The 27414-nt window shown below is 40.2% G+C and overlaps 1 protein-coding gene and 1 pseudogene across 2 annotated transcripts; one reads left to right on the top strand and one right to left on the bottom strand.

Annotated features, from left to right (window-relative positions):
- Positions 1 to 1168: 1168 nt before the first annotated feature.
- PTGES3 (prostaglandin E synthase 3) lies at positions 1169 to 26345 on the top strand. Of its 2 annotated transcripts, none has more exons than XM_029205211.1 (8): positions 1169 to 1501; positions 18727 to 18840; positions 18993 to 19062; positions 19602 to 19700; positions 21904 to 21993; positions 23910 to 23972; positions 24859 to 24883; positions 25185 to 26345. In XM_029205211.1, coding segments are annotated over exons 1-8 (483 nt in total). In that variant the 5' UTR covers positions 1169 to 1499; the 3' UTR covers positions 25205 to 26345. The 2 variants fall into 2 exon arrangements, with proteins under 2 accessions (XP_029061044.1, XP_029061045.1); XM_029205212.1 differs by lacking the exon at positions 1169 to 1501 and adding an exon at positions 14779 to 16065.
- Positions 11755 to 14047, bottom strand: LOC114885378 (annotated as a pseudogene).
- Positions 26346 to 27414: the final 1069 nt, after the last annotated feature.

Raw genomic sequence — 27414 nt, 5'->3', positions numbered from 1 at the left:
TTATTTCCATGTTTTGGGTAGTTTTTCTTAACAAGGCCTCTCTTAATCCTTCCAGTCAATATCGACCTCTCCTTTTATGCTCCCGTTATTTTTTGTACTTCCATTATAGGACTCAAATATCTGGATTTGTGTGCTTTATTTTGTTTTCCCCAACAAGCACTAAGCTCCTTAGAATCACGGTATTGAGAGCTGGGGTTTAATCTCCCCTTTCAAAGGGATTTGAGCATTGGGTCCAATGTCCGTAGTTCCCAACATTTGCCTTGCACAGTATAGATACCAAGTCCTCAATGCTTAATATGAAGCCTCCAAACACTTCCCAAAATGTCTTACCGCACTTCCTTAAACCTTCTGTCTTCTAACGAGCGGCGCATTGTATTTCTCCCTTACTGCACGGTTAAGTGACCTTCTACAGTAGACAGGTACTGTTTTGACTCTCTTGGTTACCATCCCCCAAGAGCCTAACCCAGTGCCTTGCACACAGCGGCAGTTCGACCGCAGAAAAAAGATGGGGTACCTCCACCAATTGATGTGCCTGGAGACATGAAAGTCCTAGTCTCTCCATTCCCACAAACTTAGACCCTAACAGCATTCCTGTTTCACCTACAGCATTAATATCTCAAAGCAGGTGCAAACGCCGGCCCCCAAGGGTAAACGTTCCTCCTCAGCCAAAGACCTCAAATTTCCGCTGCCCCTGTACAGGGTCTCCAATTCTCATAAAAGATGGCGAGGTGGACCAAGGCCCTGCATTCGGAAGTCAGCCCTTCTCCGCAAATATTATTTCACCAGCAGAGGCTTTTCCCCTCCTTCTGCGGTGGAATGTTTCCTCAGTGGGCCGCTTTACGCTCTTAAAAGTAACTGAACCCTCATTTCACTTTTCAAGCCTCAGGACTCTGCGTCCCTCCGCCTCGGCCTTCCTCCCGGGATCAACGCGGCCGTTTCTCGGGGAGATCGCCCGAGTCGGGTGGCCGGGAGGCTAGGCGGCCAACGGTTTTCCACCACAAGGGGAGAGCGCGGGAGGAGCGGCGGGAACCAGACGGGCCAGAGAAAGCGGACGTAGGGCGGGGCCAGCGCTAGGAAGGATCGCGAAGGAGTTGTAAGGCCCCGCCCTTTCCGTAGATATCTCTAGAAAGCCGCGCAGGAGCCCGAAAACAAAGAGTGCGCACGCGCGGCGGCTAGGCCCGGGCATTTTGCTGCGTCACCAGCCGCCGCCCGGCCTCACCACCCCTCGCTCGCACGCACGCACGTTCGTTCTCCGTCCTCGCGCCCCTTTTCCTACACTTTCCTCTTCTCTCCGACCGGAGGAGTCGCTCTCCCCGCGCGGTGCATTCTGGGGACCCAGGTCGAGCCCGCCGCCGCCGCCGCCGTCGCTTGAGGGAAACGAAAAGAGGCCGCTACCGGGGAGAAGACGCCGGAGTCGCCACCGGAGAGGAGTCGCCTGCCCAGGAGCTGCCGCCGGAGACGCCCGCCACCCGTTCACCCGTCCCCCTGCCCCGTTCACGATGTGAGTGCGACACCCCGCCGAGGGAAGGTCGCCCGTGAGGGAGGCCGAGGCCGCGCGGGGGGCTGCCGGGAAGCCGTCCCTTCCCCTCCCCCGCTTTAGGTCCCCTCGGCTTTTCCCCCTCGGTGGAAATCGTTCTTGCCTGGGGGTGGGAGGTTCAGTATCCTTGTTATGATTACCATTGGCGGGTGGAGGACATATTTCCTCCGATGTCCGCTTCCCCCACCTCCAAACCGGCCCTCGGCTTCCCCGTGCCGGAAATCCCACCTTCCCCCATAGGCAGTGCCGGCTGCTCCTAACTCTCCGTAACTTAGCCGTAGGCCTTAGTCTCCCGTGAGCTTTTCGCCGTCCGGGCGCCCTGGAGGCGTGGACCCTCGTGGGCTACCGCTCCGCTCCTGGGGTGGTCTGCTCCTGTCGCTCTGTGATGCTGTGACCAGGCCCGGGGCCAAGTGCACCTGCGGTGGGTGCTACCACAAGGCTGCTGGTGCTCGTAGAGCACCACGCGGCCGTGCGCCGCGAGCGACAGGTACTGCTAGGCGACTGGAGGGAGGCCGTACCGTCGCCGCAACTTAACTTCGCTCTCGGTTGTCGTGATTGCTTGAGTATGGTCTTTCCAGGCTTCCTCCTAACTCCAGTCTCGCTGACGGAGTGAAAGTTGCCAAAACTCAGCTGTGTCCCTGGCAGCGAGGAATTACCATTGAGCAGGGCGTTCTGCACGTGTTGGAGTCGAAAGATATTTGTGGACATTTTCAGTGTTCATATTAAACTTTAGGTGAGGTTTCATCATCCTATCTTAGTTTAAGGATGAAACAGGTATGTCGTCACCTTTTTGTTGCCTTAGTTTAATTTTCTTTACTGAAGTGACTACAGATTGTTTAGAAGCTTTATGATACAGGAAAACCTTGGTGATTTTAACCGAATGAGAATTCTTGGCATCGCCACTTTCAGCCTTTAGATTTTTCTCAGGGAAAGCTTTACCTTTTCAGATACGAGAACTGCCGATTTAGTAGTTTTTTGGTTCTAATCGCTCCCTAAAAGTTATGTATGGAGAGCAATTGAGGGGAACAATTTTTATTCCTGTAAAAAGTAATGCACTTGCAAGGGTTTACTTAATAAAACGTCTAGATGTTTTATTTAGATAAGTAAAGAAAACACTACAGTCACTTGATGGAAAAGAAGCCTTGAGAAGAATGCATGTATTATTGTAAAGTGACATATTAGAATTTTGGAAGGATTCTCCCACCCCCAAAAGTGGTATGTAATAGAAGATTTTAATCTGTGAAAAATAGCTTGGGCTTTTTCTCTTTGACATTTATTCCAAATAATGTAGCAGGATTGTCAGTCTTAAAACATCTGTGAGGAGAAAATTAATCCTCAGATAAGGCATTACCAACTTTTAATAGATTAATGTAGCCAAGCAAATTTTTTCGTGAAGAAATAGTATGTTTGAGATAGAAACACTTTCAGAGGTCACATGAAATAGTTAAATAGGTAAGAAATATTAAGTTACGTAAATAGGTTAAAAACTCGGATGAAAAGTGTAGCAGTATTCCAAAAAGCAGTCTGTCAGAAGAATGCTATTTTCAAAATGAGTGTTTTGAAGGGACCAGGTAAATTTCATTGTGTTTAAGGTATTCAGTATATGCCATCTTGCAAATTCTTTAGGGGATCTTATTAATGACTGAATTTGTAAGATGAATATTATGAGTCAGTTATTTAAGTTGGAAAAGACTTTTAATGAGTCCTAGGAAGAATCTGGCTGATGAGCGTTCATTTTGTTGATCTGTGCTGTAGACTTTTTTTTTAGCTGTAGAGAGAGACATTTACGCTGGACATCTCAAGGGTTTTAAGGTCTGTTTTTTTATCATTTGATTGCCCTTCAGCTGTCATTTCCTAGATAAATTTTTTCTAATCAAGTTTTGTCTAGTAGTTTGCATAAAAGCTCTCAATATCTCACCTACCTTGGAGGAGGCTGGGAGTGTTAGGACCTCTCTCTTCTCCATTTAAGACCTGCACAAATCCCCTGCAGGGGGTGCTACTTTACTTTTTTTTTTTTTTAAGCTGTTGTAGTTGGTTCTAGGTTTTAAGTTGGACGTATTAACAATAGGTATGAAGTAAAACATTTTATTTAGTTTTGAGCAGTTTGAAATCATTCTTTCCAGTGTCTTGTAGTTAAATTAGTAAATTGTCCAGAAACATACTGTGACCATTGCTAGCGTTGGTTAAAATCTTAACTTTGCCATCGTTCAGCTTTGTACGATTGAGTCCCCAAAATAAAATTATCAGTCTTTAACCTCCAAAACAAATGGTAATAGTGACCATACAGCATATGGTTAATTTCTATAAGTTAAGGAAGAGTAACTGATGATGGCTTTTGTTCAGTGTTGATTTCCTAACCACTGTAACCTAGCAACTGGATTTTCTTTTTTTCTGTGCTTAGTTAGACTTTAACTGGAAGGCAGTAGAAACGAAGTGACAAATCACTTGAGGCAGACCAGTATGTATTGTTAAGATTCTCCTGTTTGTGTTTTCTCAGTTTTAAGATCTTCTAGAAGCTTTATCATTTTAGAGTCATAGGTGGTTAGTGATGATTGCTTTTCAGGAAAAAACACCTTCGTAATAAACTGTTTAGAATCAATCTAGCTCTGAAACATTAATAATCATATTTTATTTGAGTTATTAAGAATTGCTGCATCTAGTGTATTATACTACAGAAATACAAAGTGTGTTTTAGTAAACTTTATTATTTACTGTGTAGGTTAGGGATAGATTTTAAATTGAGGCTGATGACTTCCACAGAACACCTTAGAACTTTTGGTTTTCCAGGAAGATGCCAGTTACTTTAAATGTTACCTTGAGTAATATGCCCTCACCCGTGTTGTACTCCAAAACCAAATAAAATGTGCTGTTGTGGATTTTCTATGCCGTAGTTGATCTTCTCATGTAGCTGTACTTCATTGCTGAAGAGTGTTTGTATCAGGGCTCTTTCCAACTCAGCATGCTTAATTATCTTTGTGTACTGAAAGGATCTAAGCCACAGAGGTGTTTTTTTTAACTTTTAATTTTATTACATTACAGGATTTAGTTCTTCAAATATCAATTCACAGCGCTGCTGATTAGTATAAACAACTGTCCCAAATAGGATTGGAACCCAGAATTTCTCACAAAGACATTTTTTTCACTTTAAAAAAAGGGAGAATAATTTTCCAGGTTGTCCTTTTATTTCCAGTACATAACCATGCCTGGGGCTTCCCTGGTGGCACAGTGGTTGAGAGTCCGCCTGCCGATGCAGGGGACACGGGTTCGTGCCACGGTCCGGGAAGATCATGGCCGCTGAGCCTGCGCGTCCGGAGCCTGTGCTCCGCAGTGGGAGAGGCCACAACAGTGAGAGGCCCGTGTACCACAAAAAAAAAAAAAAAATTGCCTGTAGTTCAGTTTTTCTTTTTTCCCCTGAAATATTTATTTAATTGGTTGTGTTCGGTCTTAGTTGTGGCAGGCGGGCTCCTTAGTTGTGGCTCGAGGGCTCCTTAGTTGTGGCATGCAAACTTAGTTGCGGCATCCATGTGGAATCTAGTTCTTGGACCAGGAATGGAACCCGGGCCCCGTGCATTGGGAGTGTGGAGCCTTTACTGGACCACCGGGGAAGTCCTACACCTTTATATTTTAGAGTGGGAATTACCAAAGAAAGGAAGTAGCAAAAAGGTTCACAAACTTTCTTGGTTCACCCCTTGGTGTCTTAGTAGTATTTTTGTTGTTACTATTTTGTATTTTTTTTATTTGTTGGTTGGTTTTTTAATGGTGCTGCTAGGCCAAAAGGAGTAACCTAGAAGTTCTGTTTATGAGATAGTTGGGTCCAAACAACTTAAGTATTTCATCCTTATAGCCTGTTAGCTTTTCAGAAAGCTAACACACATAAATTGAAAGAAAAACGTAGTTTCTTGTATAACCACAGTTACTGATGAAAGGTGTATGCCTTTTGGGAACTGTATAACTTGTTGTACCTTGAAATCGGATTGGATACTTCCATCTCAATTCCTGTTCCCTGTTGATTTTTTTGTAGGTCTTTTTTTTTTTTTAAATCGTAACCACCAAAAATCCAGCTTTGCGAAGATGAAACATAGTGGAGAGGGTTACAGTGCAGTCTGCTGTTGAAACTGAACCACTTAGTGTCTTGACTGAAGTTGAGTATCACTGAATTTCTCTTAAATTTGAAATATCCTGTGGCAGCCCTGTAAATTCTTCCGTAGTGCCTTGATGCACCTTGGCATGTAATTTGGGGATCATTGGACTTGCATGTATATTCAGATTAACCTTCCAGGAAGTTTTACATAGTAGTACAACTGGCATACAGAAGATCTGAAAATATGAGAAGTGTATTGGGGTTTCTCTGAGCAAAGAATATGTGTGAGAGAGTTTGGTTTTAGATGTTTAGAGGCAGGGCTTTTTTTTTTTTTAGGCAGGGCTTTTGATAATACTTAACAAGGAAAAACTGCTCAGTCTGAAACTGGAACTGCTTTTTTTTTTAGCAGAATTTTCATGTTTCCATATCATTCCTCACTTAGTACAAACTGAAATAGATTTACCAGTTTCTCGATTCTCTTTTGCAAATAATAGACCAGTTGATAGACTTGGTTTTAAAATATCAGTTATTCTGAACTTTGTAACATCTTTTAAACTTTTTTTTTTCTCCCTTGGTTATAATGAGTTTGTTTTCTTCCGTAACCCCCTTTTTTTCCCTTGGCTGCGTTGGGTCTTCATCGCTGTGCGCAGGCTTTCTCTAGTTGCAGTGAGCAGGGGCTACTCTTCGTTGCGGTGTGTGGGCTTCTCGTGGAGCACGGGCTCTAGGCACGCGGGCTTCAGTAGTTGCAGCACGTGGGCTCACTAGTTGTGGCACGCGGGCCATGGAATGCTTGGGCTTCAGTAGTTGCAGTGCACAGGCTCAGTAGTTGTGGTGCCTGGGCCCAGCTGCTCCGCGGCATGTGGGATCCTCCTGGACTGGGGATCGAACCCCTGTCCCCTGCCCTGGCAGGTGGACTCCCAACCACTGTGCCACCAGGGAAGTCCCTGTAACCCTTCTTGATGTTTACAAATACTCTGGGATACATAGAAGGGGAGTGAATCTAGTTTTTCAGAAGCTCTTCATTTACTGGAAATGTTTAGTTTATAGAGGATAAATATAGAGGATACTTTCTCCATTATCAAGTTCTAGTAAAAAGCTAGTCTTCTGATTATTATTGTTTTATTTTAGAATTCAAAGTGATGTTTTAATTCAGACAAACATCATGTTCCATTAAAAATAAATTTATATGGGGATTATCATTACTTCTGAATAAAGTATGTGAGGTTATAGATTGTGATGTAATGTATCTTACAAATATAATTAAATATATAGATGAGTTACTTTTCAGAGTACAAACAAAAAACATTGTCTTATAGTGTATCACTTACTTATACTTTAAGAAAGGTAAACCATAGCTAGTAATGGATCCCTCTACCCCCATGTTTCTTAGAAGAAGAATTTTAGGCTAAATTTCATCCAACTTGAATGTGAGCTTCTTAAGGGCAGAGATTTTTATCTGCTTTGCTAACAGCTATATCTCCGGAACAATTCCCGGTATCATGTTTAATAAATAATCTGTTTATTGAATAATATTTAGACTCTAAATCTCTTTCAGCTATAAGACTTGGCTATATGAGGTGCTTGACAGTGATGTTTGGAACTAACTGGGATCTTTTACAGTTCGTCCTTTATTTTGCTGTATCGCATCTTCAGTCAAATTCAGCTATATCTCAATATAGATTGGCTTCTTTTTTTTTGGCTGCACTCCACACCACGTGGGATCTTAGTTCCCCAACCACCAATCGAACCCATGTCCCCTGCATTGGAAGCACAGAGTCTTAACCACTGGGCCACAAGGGAAGTCCCTATCTCATGCAAATTGGGCGAGTAGTTTGGTGGTCAGTAGGTGAAAGATAAAGTTGGTGAGAGTCGTTTATAACTTTAGATTCTATTAATTGAGGCTGTGCTATATTTTGGGAAATCTGGAAAAGAAGGACCACCAAATCAGTATATACCCTCAAAATACATTTGACTTGCTTGTGAGCCCTTTATTTTGAGAATGTTTATTTTGGGAATATTTAGCTAATTAGTTACGATTTGGTCAGACTGATTTTTTCTCTTAATTAACTGGATGATTACCATAAATTCTCCTTTAAGAGATTCTACCCTTCTTTCTCTTCCCCCTCCATTTTTTTAAAATCTAAAGAAATTGACCTTCCAATCAAAAACTAATACTTACACTTTTTCTGCTTGATTAATTTCTGTATGAGGCCATTAGTTGAAGATAAAACCTAATAGATTTAAGAATATTTGCTTTATCATAAAGATTGTCATTTAGTGCATCCTTGTATCACATTTTGCAGTCTTAAATATTTTTACAAAAGTAGAGCATTTTTTGTGTTTGGTTTTTGGCTGCGCTGTGCGGCATGCAGGACCTTAGTTCCCCGACCAGGGATCGAACCCGTGTCCCCTGCATTGGGAGTGTGGAGTCTTAACCACTGGACCACTAGGGAAGTCCCAAAAGTAGAGCATTTTTATTAAAAGGTCGTTATTGCTATTTTCCCCAGTATATTTGTCTGTTTTGGGGGGGTTTTAAAAAAAATTTATTTATTTTTGTCTGCGTTGGGTCTTCGGTGCTGTGCGCGGGCTTTCTCTAATTGCGGCAAGTGGGGGTTACTCTTTGTTGCAGTGCGCAGGCTTCTCATTGCAGTGGCTTCTCTTGTTGCGGAGCACGGGCTCTAGGCATGCGGGCTTCAGTAGTTGTGGCTTGCAGGCTCAGTAGTTGGGGCACATGGGCTTAGTTTCTCCACGGCATGTGGGATCTTCCAGGACCAGGGATCGAACCCGTCCGCTACATTGGCAGGCAGATTATTAACCACTGAGCCACCAGGGAATTCCCTGTCTGTATATGTTGAAGAGCCTAATGTTTAGTGACCAAATAATAGTATTCTAATTTTTTCTCAATGATTCAGAGTAAGAATTGAGATATTGATCATGTCTCATTTGTGTATGTTAAAACTTTTTTATAAAAAAATTAATTTGATCGAACAGTCCCATGACAGTTCTTAATGATTTCTGGGGGGAAAACACCAAAATGATGTGGAATCCTGTGTGATTCTATGGGACGAGCATGTAATATATACGTATCCCATGAGGTTGAGCTAAACTGTGCATTTCAGGAAGCCAAATTTGAATTATTATGGTAGTAACTAAGATTTGTAGGCCTCTCACTTGAATAGTAAAAATTTTTTCTTTCACTAAATTCTCACATACAGAGCTCACAAAATTTTTTTAACTTTTAATATAAATTAATTCATTTTTGGCTGCATTGGGTCTTTGTTGCTGCCCATGGGCTTTCTCTAGTTGCTGTGAGCAGGGGCTACTCTTCACTGCAGTGCAGGGGCTTCTCATTGCGGTGGCTTCTCTTGTTGCAGAGCACAGGCTCTAGGCGCGCGGCCTTCAGTAGTTGTGGCACGCAGACCTCATAATTTTCCATGTTTGCTGTATAATGGTCCAGAGTACCTGCTTACAAAAACTTCGATTGATTGATTGGCTGCGCTCTGCAGCATGTGGGGATCTTAGTTCCCTGACCAGGGATCCAACTCTTGCCCCCTTGCAGTGGAAGTGCAGAGTCTTAACCACTGGACCACCAGGGGAATTCCCCTTACAAAAACTTCTGAACATTGGAAATTCTGAGAGACAAAGAAAATAAAGATGTTGGAGCTTTGGCAGTAGTATTCGTTATAGAGACAAGACATATGCTGTAGAATTCTATTAGATACAGAATTTTTCTCTCTCAAGATAGTCAAACTTCTAAAGTGATGATAGCTACAATTAATTTTTTTTTTTAAACTACCCAGATACAGAATAAACTCTTTTCCAGGGACGTCTGTGACCTTGGTTTTTAACCTTAAGCTTTATGAACTTACCTGGAATTATGTATGATATGTTTGTCCTACCAGTTCATAAAAGGCTTGATGTGTCCTAATTGTCTTTTAATAATTTAATCTGTCCTGCACATAGTAAACTATCAGAAGAACTGCAATAACCTGGAAATGTTCTTTAGAAAATTTTTTCCATGTAGCTTTGCTGGTTGGTTTAGTCTGGGCTGCTGTAACAGAATACCACAGACTGGGTAGTTCATCAACAGTAGAAACTTATTGTCTACTATTCTGCAGTCTGGAAGTTCAAGATTTAGGCACCAATATGGTCACCTTCTGGTGAAGGGGCCCACTTTCTGGTTCATAGCTTCTTGCTGTGTCCTCATAGTAGTGGAAGGGGCGAGGGGCCCCTCTGGAGCAATGAAAGGGCTAGGGGCCTCTCTGGAGCCTCTTTATATATAAGGCATGACTTTATTTATTTTTTAAATAAATTTATTTTATTTATTTATTTTGGCTGCGTTGGGTCTTTGTTGCTGCGCGCGGGCTTTTTCTAGTTGCAGCGAGCGGGGGCTACTCTTTGTTGCGGTGCGGTGGCTTCTCTTGTTGCAGAGCACGGGCTCTAGGCACGCGGGCTTTAGTAGTTGTGGCACGTGGGCTCAGTAGTTGTGGCGCACGGGCTTAGTTGTTCCACGGCATATGCGATCTTTCTGGACCAGGGCTCGAGCCCGTGTCTCCTGCATTGGCAGGCGGATTCTTAACCATTGCACCACCACGGAAGCCCCTAAGGCATGACTTTAATTTATGAGGGTTCTACCCTCATGATCTAGTAGTAAACACCTCTCAGGTCCCACCTTCGAATATCATCCCGTAGAGCATTAGGATTTCAATATATGAATTTGGAGGGCATGCATTAAGGTCATTGCACTGGTGCATCCTTTCTGGGGGGCGGTGCACACCTCACAGCATGTGGAACTTCCCTCGACCAGGGATCAAACCTGTGCCACCTGCAGTGGAAGTACGGAGTCTTAACTGCTGGACCAACAGGGAAGTCCATGGTGCATTCATTTTTTTTAAGGGAGAGGTGCTTGTAATTTTCTACAAATTAGAATTAAAATGCACGAGATTCTAGTATATTAAAAATGGTATTTGGGAACAAATGTGGTTTCCACTCTGTCATTTTAAGACAAACTAAGAAATTTTAGTCAAAACTACAGAGGAGAATTTTAGGTTATGCAAAGTTTAGTTGCTCGAATTGACATAGCCCTAACATTGAGCTTGGAAGAACTTGTCAGAAGAACTTGGAATGTCCCACTTCAGAGATTTTGGGTATTATTTTGTTATAAGTAGTGGCTTATTCACATAATGTATGCAGAGGTGAAAAAGTTTTTGTGTTTATAGGTATGTTACTATTAAAATGAATTAACAGACTTGAACAGTAGTTTGGGATTTTGCCAGTGTTTGTATAAGACTATAGACACGAACCCAACATAGTTTAGGAGCTAGAGTTTAAAATCACCCTTTCTCTGGGTTAATAGGAGAAAAGAGTTGTGATTTCATAAACACTTGGTTTTCCTTTCAAATGAGTGAATATATGTGTTTATTACTGTTTAGGTTAAGTGTAGGATTTCCCCCCCTTGTATTTTCAGACGGTTTAGATCAGGGGCACTTGGTAAATATTAGGCTTTACAGGCCACAAATATCTGTCTCACATTTTTGTTTTCACAACTTTAAAAATATAAAAACCATTTTTGGCTCCAGGTTAGGATCATTTAATTTTGTTTTTATTGTCTGGTAAATGATTTTATTAGTTGGCTAGGGCTACCATAGCAAAGTACCAGAGACTGGGTGATTTAAACAGTAGAAATATATTTCCTCACAATTCTGGAGGGTGTTAGTCCAAGATCGAGGTGTCAGAAGGGTTGGTTTCTTCTGAGGCCTCTCTGCTTGGCTTGCAGATGGCCGGCTTCTGTCTTCTTCACAGGGTCTTCCCTCTGTAACTGTACTAATCTCTCTCTCTTTTTTTTTTGCGGTATGTGGGCCTCTCACTGCTGCGGCCCCTCCTGCTGCGGAGCGCTTCGGACGTGCAGGCTCAGCGGCCACGGCTCACGGGCCCAGCTGCTCCGCGGCACGAACCCGCACCCCCTGCATCGGCAGGCGGACTCCCACTGCGCCACCAGGGAAGCCTTCTCTCTCTTTTTAATTAATTTATTTTTAAATTAATTTTTATTGGATTATAGTTGCTGTACAACGCGTTAGTTTCTGCTCTACAGCAGATTGAATCAGTTATACGTATACGGTATATCCACTCTTTTAGATTTCTTATTTAGGTCACCACAGAACATTGAGTAGAGTTCTATGTGCTATACAGTAGGTTCTCATTTGTTATCTATTTTATACATAGTAGTGTATATATGTCGATCCTAGTTTCCCAGTTCGTCCCATCTCCTCTTCCCCTCTTGGTAACCATAAGTTTGTTCACTACATCTGTGAGTCTATTTCTGCTTTGCAGGTAAGTTCATCTGTACCGTTTTTCGAGATTCCACATATAAGCGATATTGTATGATTTTATTCTCTTTGATTTCACTTTGTATGACAGTCTGTAGGTCCATCCACATCTCTGCAAATAGCATTTCATTCCTTTTTATGGCTGAGTAATATTTCATTGTATATATGTACCCTATCTTTATCCATTCCTGTCGATGGACCTTTTTTTTCCCCCCAAGAGGGTATTAAATCGTTTATTGAATACACATGATAATGGATGATACACAAGCTTCATTCCCATCTATAACTTTATCTGGTGCTGTAATTCAATTTAGATATATTGCATAGGATGTGCCAACAATCATATTAATAACCAAAAAACTCCATGACTTTGCTTGGGTGACCCTTTTCACGGTGAACTCCAGGTCACAACGCAGTAACTGTCAGTTCAACTACACCAAGGTTTCTGAAGGCAATAGCTTTTCCACCAAAGCAGGTTGTAAATAAATTTTGAATGGAACGTGGCATCACCCTGAAGGAGCTCGAACTTCACACTGTTGGGGTGGTTTACCAAAGTGGTTTCAGAGTAGACTAACTTTACACAGCTCATTTTTTAAAAAGACACATTTATTCAGCATCGTGATCAGACTATTAAATTTAGCAATCAGCAGCATGGGTGCAAAAAAAAAAAGAAATCTACATTAAAACCCTTTGTTGGAATGCTTTACACTTTCCACAGAACAGAAACTGAAATAACTTGTTATACAGGTAGTCACAAATACAGTCCTCGAGTTTTTTTGCCCATACACATGAGTATTGTCTAAAACATGTCTTCTTTGTAGCAGCTAGGCCCTGCCACCACTGTGCTTGGCTGAGTTCACAAATCTGTTGTAACCTGTAGCTTCCCTGTCACTTCTCTGGCTCTCCTCTCCTGAGCTTTGTTTCCTGGCAGTAATTAAAACCTTCTGCCACTGCCATAGCTACTGCTGCTGCTGGAACCACCATAGCCACCTTGCTTTCGTGGTTTGGCAAAGTATTAGCCTCCACCACCATAGGGGCCAGAACTTCTGCCTCCAAAGTTTCCTCCTTTCATGGGCCCAAAATCTGAAGATTGATTGTTGTAATTTCCAAAATCATTGTAGCTTCCACCACCTCCAAAATTGCTTCCATCATTACCAAATCCATTGCAGCCATCCCCACTGCCACCATATCCACTACTACCATGGCTGCCACCAAAGCCACCTCGACCACTGAAGTTTCCTCCACGACCAAAGTTGTCATTCCCACCAAAACCACCTCCACGACCACCACCAAAGTTTCTAGAACCACTTCAACCTCTTTGGCTGGATGAAGCACCAGCCATCTCTTGCTTAGATGGGGCTTTTCTTACTTCATGGTTGTGGCCATTCACAGTATGGTATTTCTGAATGACAGTCTTGTCTACGGAGTCATGGTCATCAAAGGTTACGAAAGCAAAGCCTCTCTTTTTGCCACTGCCTCGGTCAGTCATGATTTAAGTCACTTCAATTTTCCCATACTGTTCAAAATAATCTCTTAGGTGATGTTCTTCAGTGTCTTCTTTAATGCCAGCAACAAAATCTTTTTCACAGTTAAGTGGGCACCAGGTCTTTGAGAATTTTCTCTTGAGACGGCCCTCTTTGGTTCCACCATTCTTCCATCCACCTTGTGTGGCCTTGCATTCATGGCTGCATCCACCTCCTCCACAGTGGCATATGTGACAAACCTGAAGCCTCTGGAGCGCTTGGTGTTTGGATCCTTCATTACCACACAATATGTGAGCGATCCCCACTGCTCAAAATGGCTCCTCAGACTCTCATTGGTTGTTTCAAAGCTCAAACCTCCAGTGAAGAGCTTCCGCAGATGTTGAGGCTCTTTGGGTAACTGACTTAGACTTGACTGCAGTGGAGGGAGGAGATGTCAATGGTGCTTACTTGGCGGCGTCCACGGGCAGAAAGTCAGTGGACATTTAGGTTGCTTCCGGGTCCGTGTAACTGTCCTAATCTCTTATGAGGACACCAGTCATATTGGATTATAGCCCACCCTAAGATCTAAGTTTACCTTACTTTTTTTTAATTTTTTTATTATTTTTTTTTTTTTGCTGTACGCGGGCCTCTCAGTGTTGTGGCCTCTCCCGTTGTGGAGCACAGGCTCTGGACGCACAGGCTCAGCGGCCATGGCTCACGGGCGCAGCCGCTTCGCGGCATGTGGGATCTTCCCGGACCGGGGCACAAACCCGTGTCCCCTGCGTCAGCAGGCGGACTCTCAACCACTGCGCCACCAGGGAAGCCCTACCTTACTTTTTTAAAGATCCTCTCTACAAATACAGTCACATCCTAAGGTACTGGTGGTTTAGGATTTCAACATATGAATTTAGGATGTGATTTCAGGCCATGACAGTGATATAAATCTAGATTACTTAATGTGAATTCAAGGAAAGGAAAGATTCTTCCCTGGTTCCAGTGTCCTTGATACGAACAGAAACTAAAGAGCTTATATACCAGATCGCCATTAATGTGCTCCTTCTCCATTACTATAGGTTCTTTTTTTTTTTTTTAGTTTATTTATTTTACTTTTGGCTGCATTGGGTCTTCGTTGCTGCGCACGAGCTTTTCTCTGGTTGCGGTGAGCAGAGGCTACTCTTTGTTGTGGTGCGTGGGCTTCTCATCGCGGTGGCTTCTCTGGTTGCGGAGTGTGGACTCTAGGCACATGGGCTTCAGTAGTTGTGGCATGTGGGCTCAGTAGTTGTGGCTCGCGGGCTCTAGAGCACAGGCTCAGTAGTTGTGGCACACGGGTTTAGTTGCTCCGCAGTGTGTGGGATCCTCCCGGACCAGGGCTCGAACCTTGTCTGCTGCATTGGCAGGTGGATTCTTAACCACTGCACCACCAGGGAAGCCCTACTATATAGGTTCTTAATGTGTAACTTGATTTTAACAAGGTAAACAGTACTATCAAGTATTTTCAGATTATGTTGTTAAATTCGGCTAGAAAAGCATTTTTACCAGAGTTTATTGAAATAGCCATTTGTAAACATATTGAGAGAAGAATCTCACTATAATCAGGTTAATTCAACATTGGAAGTCAACTGTACTCCAATAAAAATTAATTTGAAAAAAATCAGGGTAATTGTTCTCAGCTTTATTACCTTTTTTGTTCAAACAGGAAAGGTAGAATACTACAATGAATTCCTCATGTACCCATTATTCAGTCACAACCATTATCAGTACAGGGTCATTCTTATTTTATCTACTCCCCTCTTCTTCTGCCCAATGGATTTAAAAAATATATATTTATTTATTTGGCTGCACCAGATCTTTAGTTGCGGCATGTGGGATCTAGTTCCCTGACCAGGGATTGAACCCGGGCTCCCTGCATTGGGAGCACGGAGTCTTAACCCCTGGACCACCAGGGGAAGTCCCTCTTTTTAAATTTTTAAATAACACAATTTCACAGTTAGACTGGGTTGCTCTAAAGGAAGAAAGCATTCTATGCCGAAACCATTTAATATCATTTTTTGAGATTATGAATGTAATAAATCCCCATCTACCCATCTACCAGATTCAACAGGCCTTTGCCACACTGCTTTATCTCGCCCTTTTTCCTTAGTTATTTTAAAGCAGACTCCATGTACTTCCCTTTTAATCTTGAATGGACATTTGTTTTCCATAAAACAGTGCCTTTCACACCTAACAAAACTAACGGTTTTCACATTATCTAATACTCTGTCCATATCTAGGTCTCCACCGTTTCAGTAATCTTTTTTATGTTTAGTTTGAATCAAGATGCATACCAGATTTACAAATTGCACTTCTTTGATAACTCTTAGGTTTCTTTTAATCTAGAGCAGTACCCCCCTCTTTTCTGCCATTGATTTAAGAAACAGTATTCTGAATTTTTCACTTCTTGTGTTATGATTTAACTTGTTTCTTTTCCTCATATTTCCTATAGACTGGAATTACGTTTACTGTGGAATATATCATGTTGATCAAATCAGGAAGTGAATGTCTTGTCCCACTTTTAGTGATGCTAAGATCATAAGTTCTTTATCTGCTGTTCATCTAATCATCGTTAATGGTCCCATTCATTGATGAACACTGCCAAATCAGCTTAAAGGTTGCAAAATGGTGATTTTTCTTTTTTTCCTCCTCACGTTTTATTCCACACAAAGCTGATCTTCATGAACTGGCCCTATTCAGGTATCATGAATAAAGATTCATAAAGGGAAAGAAGGATAAATGCCTATTCTTTCTCTTTAATTTTCTTTTTGTAAAGAATTGGAGCTGTAGCATCTTCTGGTGATCTAGAATTGTGGGTAGTTTGTTTTACATTTCTTTAATCAATATAAACTGGAGTATTTATACTTTGTGTATTTGGATCAGTTTGCAGTCATCCTTTCAAATTGTCATTGGCCAAGGAGAGAGAGACTCTATTTTTTTTTTTTTTTTGCGGTACGCGGGCCTCTCACTGTTGTGGCCTCTCCCGTTGCAGAGCACAGGCTCCGGACGCGCAGGCTCAGGGGCCATGGCTCACGGGCCCAGCCGCTCCGCGCCGTGTGGGATCTTCCCGGACTAGGGCACGAACCCGTGTTCCCTGCATCAGCAGGCGGACTCTCCACCACTGCGTCACCAGGGAAGCCCCATCTGTAATTTTAAATTTCAGATCTGATATCAGTGTTTTGGAGTAGAGTATGACTAGTCAGGTTTAACAGTTGTGTGAAAATGTTGATGAGCAGTTGGCTGTAACTTTAGAACTTTAAACTGCTACTCCTCAGGGTTGGGAAGTTCAGAGGTTGGAAGCAAACAGTTCCTTTAAGTTGATTTATGAGTAGTGTTTGAACATATAATAACTAATTGGCTTTAAATTTTATTTTGAAGTTTTAGGTTTACAGAAAAGTTTCAAAAAATACAAAGAATTCCTGTAACTTTGATTTTTAGATTATCAAAGCAGCACATGCTTTTTTTTTTTTTTTTTTTTTTTGCTGTACGCGGGCCTCTCACTGTTGTGGCCTCTCCCACTGCGGAGCACAGGCTCGGGATGCGCAGGCCCAGCAGCCATGACTCACGGGCCCAGCCGCTCCGCGGCATGTGGGATCCTCCCGGACTGGGGCACAAACCCGTGTCCCCTGCATCGGCAGGCGGACTCTCAACCACTGCGCCACCACGGAAGCCCCTCACATGCTTATTTTTTAAAAAATAATTGAAATAGTTGAGAATGAGGTGGCTCTACTTTGTCTCATCTTTCTGGTTCATTCTTTAGAGGCAAATGCTGTTCATTTGTGTGCATGTGAATTCTTCTTGGAATTTTTATGCATATGTAAATACCTAAGTAACTTGTTTTAAAGATGACAAAGGAAATTTTTCAAAGTATTTACCACGTATAATCTTTAGTGCCTGTTAATTAACCACATTTGACTGTATTTGCTTCTACTAGATTTTTAGCTATATTGTAAAACATAACTTTAATGGATGAAGAGAGCTTTAGGCAGCTAACATTGAAGAAGACAGGAGTCTATTGCAAGGGATAGGAGCTGGTGAATAATAAGGAAAAAGCAAATATTCCAAGTTGTTTCTAGTATAAGTATATATTGGATACAGATACAGATTAACAGTTGGGACTATAAAGTTTAATTTTTTATCTAGTGTCGTCATTTAGAATCATAAGATATTTTTGCCCAGGAAAAAAAAAATGGTTGCTTTGCTTTATATAGTCAGCTGCAAATGAGAACTTTTTTTTTTTTTTGGCTGTGCTGCACAGCATGCGGGATCTTAGTTCCCCAGTTAGGGATTGAACCCCTGCCCCTTGCAGTGGAAGCTTGGAGTCTTAACCACTGGACTGCCAGAACAGTCCAAATGAGAACTTTTTTGAGGACAAATACTGTCATTTCTCATACTTAAAAAAAATTCCCCCCACAGTTCCTAACATGGTAAGTAGAAATGTTGAATACTGTATTTGATTTGACAATGGATTAGTTCAGATTTTCATTTTTATTTTTTAAAAATATGTATGTGTTTATTTATTTTAGTTGCACTGGGTCTTAGTTGTGGCAGGCGGGCTCCTTGGTTGTGGCATGCATGTGGGATCTAGTTCCCTGACCAGGGATGGAACCCGGAGCCCCTGCACTGGGAGCACAGAGTCTTAACTACTACGCCACCAGGGAAGTCCCCTAGTTCTGGTTTTTAAAATTCTGTGAAGTTGAATTCTTAAGAGCAGGGCTATAAAGGAGTAGCACAAATTTTGACAGGGCTACCTAAATGCTTACAGTGAGCATTTTGTTTCATTTTTTAAATCCTTTCTATGATGAAATTTGTATCATTGCATTTTGTTTGTTTGTTTAGTTTATTTTTGGCTGTGCTGTGTCTTCGTTGGTGCGCAGGCTCCTCATTGCAGCACCTTCTCTTGTTGCAGAGCATGAGCTCTAGGTGCGCGGGCTTCAGTAGCTGTGGCTCGCGGGATCTAGAGCGCAGGCTCAGTAGTTGTGGCACACGGGCTTAGTTGCTCCACGGCATGAGGGATCTTCCCGGACCAGGGATCGAACTGGTGTCCCCTGCGTTGGCAGGAGGATTCTTAACCACTGCACCACCAGGGGAGTCTGTATGATTGCGTTTTAACTTGTACTGCAGCTGTTAGGGAAAAAGATGTAGTTTACGTTTGAAATTGCAGTAAACTGCCTCAAAATAATCAATGCTCTGATGGAGAACAGAAGTATGTTACTTACATGCTAAGCTTTGGAGGTTATGTAAATAGTGAATTTCAGCTTAACTTTGTCTAATTTTATCTTTTTGTAGGCAGCCTGCCTCTGCAAAGTGGTACGATCGAAGGGACTATGTCTTCATTGAATTTTGTGTTGAAGACAGTAAAGATGTTAATGTAAATTTTGAAAAATCCAAACTTACATTCAGGTAAATTACCATTTTACATCATTGGGTAAAAGACTTGTTTCAGGCACCTTGAATAACTTTGGCTTGATTGTTTTGTGTTTTCATTGAAGATACTACTAATCTTTACCTCTTTGAAGAGACTCATTTTTTTCCCTTTTTCTTTTTTGGTACAGTTGTCTTGGAGGAAGTGATAATTTTAAACATTTAAATGAAATTGATCTTTTTCACTGTATTGATCCAAATGTAAGTAGTCTTGATGCTTTAATCCCAATTTAAATTGTAAGGAAATGGACATACTTTAAGTACTCATAGAGATAAGCACTAATTCTTAACAGTTTAGAGGTTAATAAGTATATATTTTGCATTATTTTCCCTCTTGTAACCACTTTCCTGGATACTCTTTTTGTTCTTGTTATTGTTTGGACTCAGGGCAATACTTTTTTAATTTTTTTTATCTTTTTAAAATTAAATTGTGTAGTTGATATAAGGGCTGTACTCTTAAGGCTTGTCTTATTTAAGCATAGATACATCTAAGTATGTTCTATGATTGTACCATATTTAGTTAATCTTTTTAAGGTTTTATTTTATTTACCTTGTGCAGGGGAGGAAAAATGTTTTTTGCAATTGGATAGCTTATGAAATCTTCAGTAGTCTACGGATTGTTTCAGGGTTTAGAGAAAGTGTAGGGAAAGAAATTAGAAATGACAAATAACCAGCTACTTTGTGTCCTGTAGTAATACCAGAGAGATAAACGGTGTGATAGCGCTTATTTTTGTTTTTAGGATTCGAAGCATAAAAGAACGGACAGATCTATTTTATGTTGTTTACGAAAAGGAGAATCTGGCCAGTCATGGCCAAGGTTAACGAAAGAAAGGGCAAAGGTAGGTTCCTTTTTCTTTTTTTGAAAGTTTGGTATTTTTAAGTAATTAAAGATACATTGACATCAGACTGAAAAGTATCTGTCCAGCAAAGGAAACCATCAACAAAATGAAAAGACAGCCTACTTAATGGGAAAGTATATTTGTAAGTCACGTAACTGATAAGAGGTTGATATGCAAAGTATATGAAGAACTCACACAACTCAACAACAAAAACCTGATTTAAAAATGGGCAGAGCAGTTGCCTGGTGGCCTAGTGGTTAGGATTCTAAGCTTTCACTGCCATGGCCCAAGTTCATCACTGATTATCAGAGAAATGCCAATCAAAACCACAGTGAGAGACTTCCGTAGTGGCACAGTGGTTAAGAATCTGCCTGCCAATTCAGGAGACAAGGGTTCGAGCCCTGGTCCAGGAAGATCCCACATGCCTTGGAGCAACTAAGCCCATGCACCACAACTACTGAGCCTGTGCTCTAGAGCCCGTGAGCCACAACTACTGAGCCCACGTGCCACAGCTACTGAAGCCCACATGCCTAGAGCCTGTACTCCGCAACAAGAGAAGCCACTGCAATGAGAAGCCTGTGCACCACAACAAAGAACAGCCCCTGCTCGCCACAACTACAGAAAGCCCGCACGCAGCAATGAAGACCCACGCAGCCAAAAATGAAAAAATTTATTAAAAAAAAAAAAAACACACAGTGAGATAATCATGTCCTAACTGTTAGAATGGCTAATATGAAAAATAGAAATAACAAATGCTGAAGAAGATACAGAGAAAAGGGAGCTCTTGTACACTGTTGTTGGGATTACAAATTGGTGTAGCCACTATGGAATCAGTATGGAGATTTCTCAAAAAATTAAGGGTATAACTACCATATGATCCAGCTATTTCACTTCTGGGTGTTTATTTGAAGAATATGAAAACACTAATTGGAAAGGATGTATGCCACCCCTGTGTTCATTGCAGCATTATTTACAGTAACCAAAACATGGAAGCAACCAAAGTATCCATTGATGGATGATTGGATAAACTGTGGTGTGTGTGTATTCAGTGGATTACTACTCAGCCATTAAAAAAGAATGAAATCTTGCCATTTGCAGCAACATGGTTGGACCTTGAGGGTAATAAGCTAAGTGAAATGAGTCAGAAGGAAAAAGACAAACCTAATTTTAAAAAGCATAAGGAAATGAAAACTCACAGATACAGAGAACAGATTGATGGTTACCAGTAGGGAAAGGGTTGGAGGGGTGGGTGAAAGGGGTACAAGGAGTCAATTGTATAGTGATAGACGATAAGTGGACTTGGAGGGTGATCACTCTGTAGTTGTATACAGATGTTGAGTTACAGTGTTATACACCTGAAACTTACATTTTTAAAAAAAATTGGTACAAGGAATATAGTGTGTTTGTTTCATAGCTAGGTACTATTAATATTAAGGCCTTGTGTTCTATATATTTTCCTCTACTTTGAGGTTTATTAGCTTTAACTTAATACCAAGTGTGGTCAGAATAAGATAGTCACTAATAGATGCAGACTCTTCTGCATTCGAGAGGCAGACTTTGCTTAGAAGTATAAATTACTCAGATGCTGCATTGGAGCATATCATGGTGACATTTAAAAAATAATAAATTAATCAAGTATCTGAATTTGAATAGTTCCTACCAGTGAAGTTTTGTTTTAAAGTGTAGGTTCTTTTGTTCTTTTTGTTTTTTTGGCTGCGTTGGGTCTTCATTGCAGTGTGTGGGCATCTCGTTCCGGTGGCTTCTCTTGTTGGGGAGCATGGGCTCTAGGCCCACCAGCTTCAATAGTTGTGGCACGTGGGCTCAGTAGTTGTGGCTTATGGGCCCTGGAGCTTGCGGGCTTCAGTAGTTGTGGCGCATGGGCTTAGTTGCTCTGTGGCATGTGGGATCTTCCCGGGCCAGGGCTCGAACCTGTGTCCCCTGCAATGGCAGGCGGATTCTTAATCTTAAGCACTGCACCACCAGGGAAGTGCCAAAAGTAGGTTTGTTTCTGACAACTGTGAAAGCAGCTTCATGAAACTATACTTACCATTATTACATTTTTCTAGTTTTTTTTTTTTTGTTTGTGTGCTGATGCCATGCCTCACTAGTATGAACCCACAGCTCAAAAAATATAGTCTTTAGGTACACACTAAAAGAGTACAAGGTAACCTAATCATAGGGTGATATTTGTATTGATCTGTAGCTTAATTGGCTTAGTGTGGACTTCAATAATTGGAAAGACTGGGAAGATGATTCAGATGAAGACATGTCTAATTTTGATCGTTTCTCTGAGGTAAGTTCTTTTAAATGCATTCTTCCACCTCCCTCCCAGTGTATTTCTGTGTAATCAATTTAATTTGGTTTTAAAGACATAGTGATATTTAGGACATGCATTATTTTACTTTCAAGACTGTTCTGCAGAAAACCAAATAAGATTTTAACAATGGTCATTTAACCTTCTTTTATGAATTTTTAAAAATTAGTGTTCTAAAGTTGATGTATAATGACAAAAAAATAAACCATACAATCAGTGCAGCACAGTTAGTTTTTATTCCAGCATTGGAACAGATTTTTTTTTTTTTTAAGGAGCATGAATGTAGTAATTGGCTTGCATTTTGGAGCCATGTAATATGAATATAAACCTTTAAACACAAGAATCACGATGAGATATGTACAATGAGTGGTGTGTAGGGATATTTTAGTTGCAAAATCAGGGAAAGGATTTTAAGTAAGCCGATTTTTCCAGGACGTCACTGAAATACATATTGCCGTGGCCAAAGGGAAGAAAATCATTGAGATTCTCTTAGGTAGACTAGACCTTATTAAATGTGTTGCAGTAAAGCTGATGAGAAAAGAAAACGTTAGATTGTAAGTTGAAGATACTCTCACTGTGATTTGAAATCTTGACTATACTTTTGTGTTTCTTCTTTGACAACAAAGAATTAAAAGGAGTAAGTGCCCAGCTTCATGTATGCAACTGCTTATTTAACATCTCTCCTCATATGGCTCTGGCACCTTGATTTCAAAACAGAGAAGGGAGATAATGGCATTCATGTGATTCTCCTAAACCATGCTACTCCTTACTGTAGTAATTGATGCCACCATTTACCCAGCTGTGCAAGTCATAACTTCTTAACAATGTTCTCTTTCACTGATTCTCTCTATCCAGTATAACATTAACTGCTGTCTTTGCTGTCTGTATTTTGTTTATATTTCCTAAGTAGCTCTCAAATGTATTCAGTTCTGTGTCTATTGCCATTGCATCTCGGTACCTAGCATTGAGCTTGGCACCTTTTGAGCATTTTTCCTGCTCAAAGAAACTTAACCAGTATTTAGTGCTTTCAGATGTAGGAAAACTCTTTACTACTTGCTCATGTTATTCAAGAGTTGATGCCCAGAATTTTTATACTGAGAGATTTGAGTAGGTATCATTTTAAGGCCCCTTCTAACTCTGAAGTCCAGGTAAGCATGTATTTTTGAAGTCCCCATCTCATATTAATTATTTAGTCTGCTTATTTGTTCCTCTTTAAATAATATACTGCTTGCTTTATGATCAGAAAGAACTAAATTTGGGAAATTAGTACTTTGTAAGTATGCTCTTTTGGTCCCAGTTTATTGTAAGTATACAAGGGTGTTTTCCACAGTGTGTATCTTTTCTTTCAAGGTTTATGTTTATTTTCTGTTTGTAACTTAGTTACTGGTGTTTAACCTTTGATTCAGTATTGAGGCCTTTTATGCAAGCTAATCAGCCGAGAGGACTTTATTTTAAATTATTTATTGGTTCTTCACAATATTTTAAAACTACAATGAGAATACTATAATACACATGCCACTTAGTTGAAGATACAAAACTTTACAACTATTCAGGACAAATAATCTCATTCTTAGCCACCAGAGGTGACTGCTATTCAGGATTGTGGTGTTTAATTTCTACATTATACATATATATCTTGTTGGATGAATTTTAATAATTTTTCTTCAATGAGAACTTACTCTTAACTTCCTACAAGGTTTCAGGATTTTATGTAATTACCTATAATCTACCTTTTTCCAGAAAGGAGGGTACCTAATATATAGTTTGATTTATTTTTCTTTTTTTAAATTGGTGGAAACCTATGACAGACTTAAGGTTTATTCTGGAGCGTGCAACCTAATACTTAGGGCTTAATTTAACATCATTTTAAAAACTAATTTTTACACTTCAAATAGATGATGAACAACATGGGTGGTGATGAGGATGTAGATTTACCAGAAGTAGATGGAGCAGATGATGTAAGTCTATAAGTTCTTTTCTATGTTTACTTAAATACTAAGAAACAATGTATTTTCAGGTTGTTTTATGTAGATTCAAAATTGCTCCTTCTTTTTTGCCACTTAATGGTCTTAAAAAATATTACAGGGAAAACCAGTTTTTTAAATGTGCCCATTTTTGAGGGATGGATGCCTACTAGGAAACAGGTGTCCCCTGAATCATTCTTCAAGGCACCAGATTTATAATTCAAAATTACTATTTTATAGAGACATATGCCTTACTCAGTTAACAGTGGTTTAGGGATTATTTTGACAAAGAAAGTTGAACAGGTTTTAACATCAGGATTGGTCAGAGAGACGTATAGTAAACAGATGGATGTTGTGAATCTATAAGGATATACTAGACCACTCTTCTCAACATTTCCCCACCTGGCATTCTGTTAACATCTTTAAGAAAGTTGTTCAGTGTAGTTTGGAAGATACTTAGACAATTCACCAGCTAGGATTAGAGTTCATTGTCTTCTGTCATTCCAGGGGCCTTCATATTGAGCCATTTTCCTCTTCCATTGAATGCCAAGAGAGAAGAGAAACTATTTTATACCAGGATTCAGTCTGGTTGATAGGAAGGGATTTAAAGGGTGGGCTCAATTCCCACGAAAAGGCATATATCTTACAGGAAGATAGATCCTCAGCTGTATGTCTGTTTGTCTTAAACCTGTTCTTAAGTCCATTGCTAAGTTCAAAGATGGATATAACCACCAAACCAAAGATTATATCTAACCAAAGATTGATATATCTGCTACCTTAGTCAAAAGTGCAGTGCTTCAGCTTTTTAAGGTGCAAACTGTTCAGTTAGCAGAGGAATGTTTGATCAACTTGGTAACTTTTTAAATTTTCCTTTCTGCAGGATTCACAAGACAGTGATGATGAAAGTAAGTATCTTTGTAAAAAGTATGTTTACGCAGTGATATTTCACATCAGAGACCAAACTCTCAAAATAGAGAAGTAAAGTTAATTAACCTGTTTAAAATTCTTGGAAGATACATGATTGTTTCTTTATGGCCTCTAAAAAATAGCTAAAGCAGAAATTTGAATGATTTGAGATTCAAATTTTTTTAAAAAGACAATTCTCTAGGAAACAACTCTTGGTGGCTGCTTTTTCCTATTGTAAAACTTTGAAGTTGTTAGGTTATTCCCTTGTAATTTATACTAATCTTTTAAAAATCCTTTCAGAAATGCCAGATCTGGAGTAAGGAATGTTGTCATCGCTGGATTTTGAGAAAGAAAAATAACTTCTGCAAGATGTCATAATTGAGAGAATTCTTAAGTTGTTAGCTCTAAAGGCAGATTCTGTATTTGCCTCCTTTAACCCATTTTTCAACCTGTTTGTTTTTTTAAAGGCTTCACTAAGGGTTGATACGTACCATTGTATGGGGCAATTTTAAGTCAGCTAAGGCAGTAACCTTATGCATGAACATTTCCCAGATTCCCATGATGCTGTTGAGGTCCTAGGCAATTGATAAAGCAGTTGTGATAAATAAAAAAACATTTCACCTAAGTCTCCTTTACTTCATAACATAGATACTGACATGATCGGAAGCTTTCGGCTTAGGGAAAGTAAATTTTAGATTTTAGAACATGGACTCAAAGTGGCTGAAACAAATTGGTTGATACTTTAAACTGGTAACATGTTGTTCCTCTGGTATATCCTTGAGGATTGTGCCACTAAAGTTTTATTTTTCAAAAAATTTACTTCACATTATTGTTCGTAAGTGATCACTTGTCAGTGTTCCAGATGTATCTTAGCTAAAACTAGTGAATGCCCTAACTTAGATGGTATTGAAGCCTGTACATTTGGTATTGTTTGACCCTTAAACTTTTACATCTCTTAGCATGGAGGACGAAGAAAGGCTGTACATTGTTGCTTGAGTCTGTACATTTAGACCAAATTTGTATTTGCACTGTCAGTATGGCAAATGAGTGAAAAAAATGTTAATACACTATTGGATTTTTTATTTTATTATTTTTTTTTTGATTCAGCTTGTACCTGGGCTGAAAACCTCAATTTATGTTCATGACAGTGGGGAGTTTTTTTAATGTCTACATTCTTTCTAATAAACTGTTGGAAGACTTCTTGGCTATCCTTTCAAGTGTCTGGTTTACTGTAATTTCATGTATTGCCATTTACTGGAATGGAGTTTTTATTTTTGCTTGAGGAAGAATTTGGGAATATTCCTCTGGGGGAAAAAAAAAAAAGAGGCTTGCTGTAATGTCACAGAAAACCTTTTAAAAGTGGATCTGTAACAGAAAATTGTAGATGCACTTTGCAACAGTTGGAAAAGAAAGTGTTGTGATTTGATTGAAATAAAACTAAATGTGTTGTCCTCCTCTAAATCTTTGAGCTTCCGCATTTTGGCACTTTTTATTCCTTCCAACTACTGCGTATTTGTCATAGCATAGAACTGCTTCATATTTCAGTACTTCCTTATGTCAGTCATTCTGGACCTGTGTTACAGGCAGTGTTAAAGTGCTGGGGGGGATACAAAGATTAACCCTTCAGGTAATTGTGAACTCAGGGAGCTCACATCATAGGCTAGGCCTCAGGACAAATAGTGAACAAAAACTTGGGAGATGGGAAGTGTAGTAATAGATATGGATAGAGTATTTAGATTTAGAAGGGAAAACACAACCTTTTTTCTTCCCTTGTCAAGCATATGAGTGTTCCAAATAATATTCAAGACCATTTTCTTGAAATGCCACAACTAGAAAATCATAACTTTTTGGGGACTTGTGGGCATAACAACGCTTGGCAGTCAACTCTGTTTTGTTATGTTACAGAAGTATAACTTGGGTTCTGGTCCTGTTAAGGAAATGCAGTTTCCTCAGAGCCTTAGGTTTTTCCACATTCGGAGGTATGTTTGGACTTACGTACTTCTCAAAAATTACTTTAAGCTTGGTCTCCTTTCTCTGGAGCATACCAAAGGTATCAGTATGCCTGATAGTGTACTGCTTAGCTTCAGGGAAAAACTTTAAAATTTAAAAAACCCTTCTATTTTTAGTTTTATTCTCTCGAACTATTTTTGTATGTCAGTTCTGGAAGTTAAAAGAGTCATTAAGGATTGGCTTAATGCCAGCCATTAGGCTATAGCATTAAGGAAGTATACCATGATGGGTTTCTGATTTCATCCTATTTCTTAAGATTCTTACAATTTTTAAAACCTATTTTGTGCTCAGACACTTGAATGGGATTTCACTAACCCTTATTGCTGTCAGGTACAAAGTCTTGTGAATGGTGTCTGATCCCTCTAAGTTAAAGTACTTCATGCCAAAAGGTGAATTGACAGGCCAAAACTGAAGGAGAACTATTTATTTGGCCTTGTTATCGAAAATCTAAACTGTAATTACTTTGGCTTTAAAGAGAGTCACTGGGGAGAGGATCATTTGGTGAGTTTTTAAGTTTGAG

This window comes from Monodon monoceros, unplaced genomic scaffold (assembly GCF_005190385.1).
Source record: "Monodon monoceros isolate NGI ecotype Baffin Bay Population unplaced genomic scaffold, NGI_Narwhal_1 Super_Scaffold_6, whole genome shotgun sequence".
NCBI lineage: Eukaryota > Metazoa > Chordata > Mammalia > Artiodactyla > Monodontidae > Monodon > Monodon monoceros.
Note: the sequence above shows the minus strand (reverse complement) of the source record. Positions and strands in the feature narration are given on the sequence as shown.

Excerpts from the sequence above, each read along its gene's own strand:
- PTGES3 (XM_029205212.1), top strand. The coding sequence starts at position 16,013 with ATGGTCCCATTCATTGATGAACACTGCCAAATCAGCTTAAAGGTTGCA. Across the intron at positions 23,973-24,858 it reads AAGTAGATGGAGCAGATGAT|GATTCACAAGACAGTGATGA; the intron begins GTAAGTCTATAA and ends TCCTTTCTGCAG. Across the intron at positions 24,884-25,184 it reads ACAAGACAGTGATGATGAAA|AAATGCCAGATCTGGAGTAA; the intron begins GTAAGTATCTTT and ends AAATCCTTTCAG.